Consider the following 1,243-nt stretch of genomic DNA (forward strand, 5'->3'; position numbering starts at 1 on the left):
CATCTTGAACATTTACCCTCAACAAGCTCCGGTAGAAAGTTTGGGGAAACATGGAGAGGCACAGGAGGAAATGTCTGTGACGTGCTGTCATGGACGCATCGGGGATGGAGCCTACAGTATTTACAGGGTTCAACTTTCCTCCCCCAGGCTGAATGGAGAGAAGAAGTGAAGAAGCACTTTGAGAAAATCAAAAGTGAAGGGGCCTGTATCCACCGGCTAGACGAGGAGCTGATCCGGCGGCGCAGGGAGGAGCTCAGGTCAGCCCCCACTCCCCTCACTCCGAGTCCCAGTTCAATCTCCCTGTCCTGGGGAACCTGAAAAGACTCTGCCCTCAAAGCGGCAGGAGCACAAGGTGCTTCCTAAGGCTGGGAGGGTGCGCGGAGGGGGTGGGGCGCTGGCTAATGGATGCTGTTATAAATAGACAGAAAGAAGTTCTCCAATTCGTGCATGCTGGGGTGGCAGCAGGTGACAATCTTGCTCACTTGCTTGCTTGAGTCAAGGTCTCACTCTGTGGTCCTTGCTGGATTGTAGATCAAGCTGGCCTAGAAATCACAGAGACCTGCCTTCCTCGGCCTCCTGGGTACGGGGATTATAGGCCTGCACCACCACCCTAACTTCAGTATTTTTTTTTTAATTAAAGAAGCTAGAAGAAAGGATTTGAAATGTTTCCAACATAAAGAATGGTCATTGTTAGGGGAGAGTATCATAATTCCCCTGATTTTTTTCATTAGTTCTATATTAAATTATATGTGTGTGTCTGTGTGAACACGAGTGCAGAAGCCCACAGAAGCCAGGGGCTGAGATGCCCTGGAGCTGGAGCTGCAGGCGGTTGTGAGCCACCTGATATGGATGCCGGGAATTGAACTCAGGTCCTCCGGAAGAGCAGTGCATACACTTAACTGCTGAACCATCTCTCCTGTCCTGGTTACCCTGCTTTGAACACTATATGACAAATATATGTATCAAAATGTCACTGGGTACCACATAAATATGTAAAACTTTTCCATCAACTAAAAAGAATCTCTGTGAGAGACAGTTCAGTGAGTAAGGATCTTGCCACAGCAGTTTGAGAACCTGAGTCTGAATTCCCAGAGCCACAGAAGTCGGGGTATGACAGTTATGATCCAGGAGCTCCTGGGACAGGATAGGAGGCAATGCCAGGATGCTCCCCACGAGCTGTGGGCCAGCCAGCCTACACTGTATGGTGCAGAGGTCAACAGTGGCCTCCAGCACAGTTACCTGA

General features: G+C 49.7%; 1 protein-coding gene across 1 annotated transcript in view; it reads left to right on the forward strand.

Annotated features, from left to right (window-relative positions):
- The window catches only part of Map3k13 (mitogen-activated protein kinase kinase kinase 13), a 92,463-nt gene that overhangs the window by 73,604 nt on the left and 17,616 nt on the right, over nt 1-1,243 (forward strand). Inside the window, exon 8 of the mRNA XM_013354409.2 lies at nt 148-257. Within this exon, the coding sequence (XP_013209863.1) occupies nt 148-257 (110 nt within the window). The remainder of the gene's footprint in view (nt 1-147; nt 258-1,243) is intronic.

The sequence above is a fragment of the Microtus ochrogaster genome, unplaced genomic scaffold, assembly GCF_000317375.1.
Source record: "Microtus ochrogaster isolate Prairie Vole_2 unplaced genomic scaffold, MicOch1.0 UNK43, whole genome shotgun sequence".
Lineage (NCBI taxonomy): Eukaryota > Metazoa > Chordata > Mammalia > Rodentia > Cricetidae > Microtus > Microtus ochrogaster.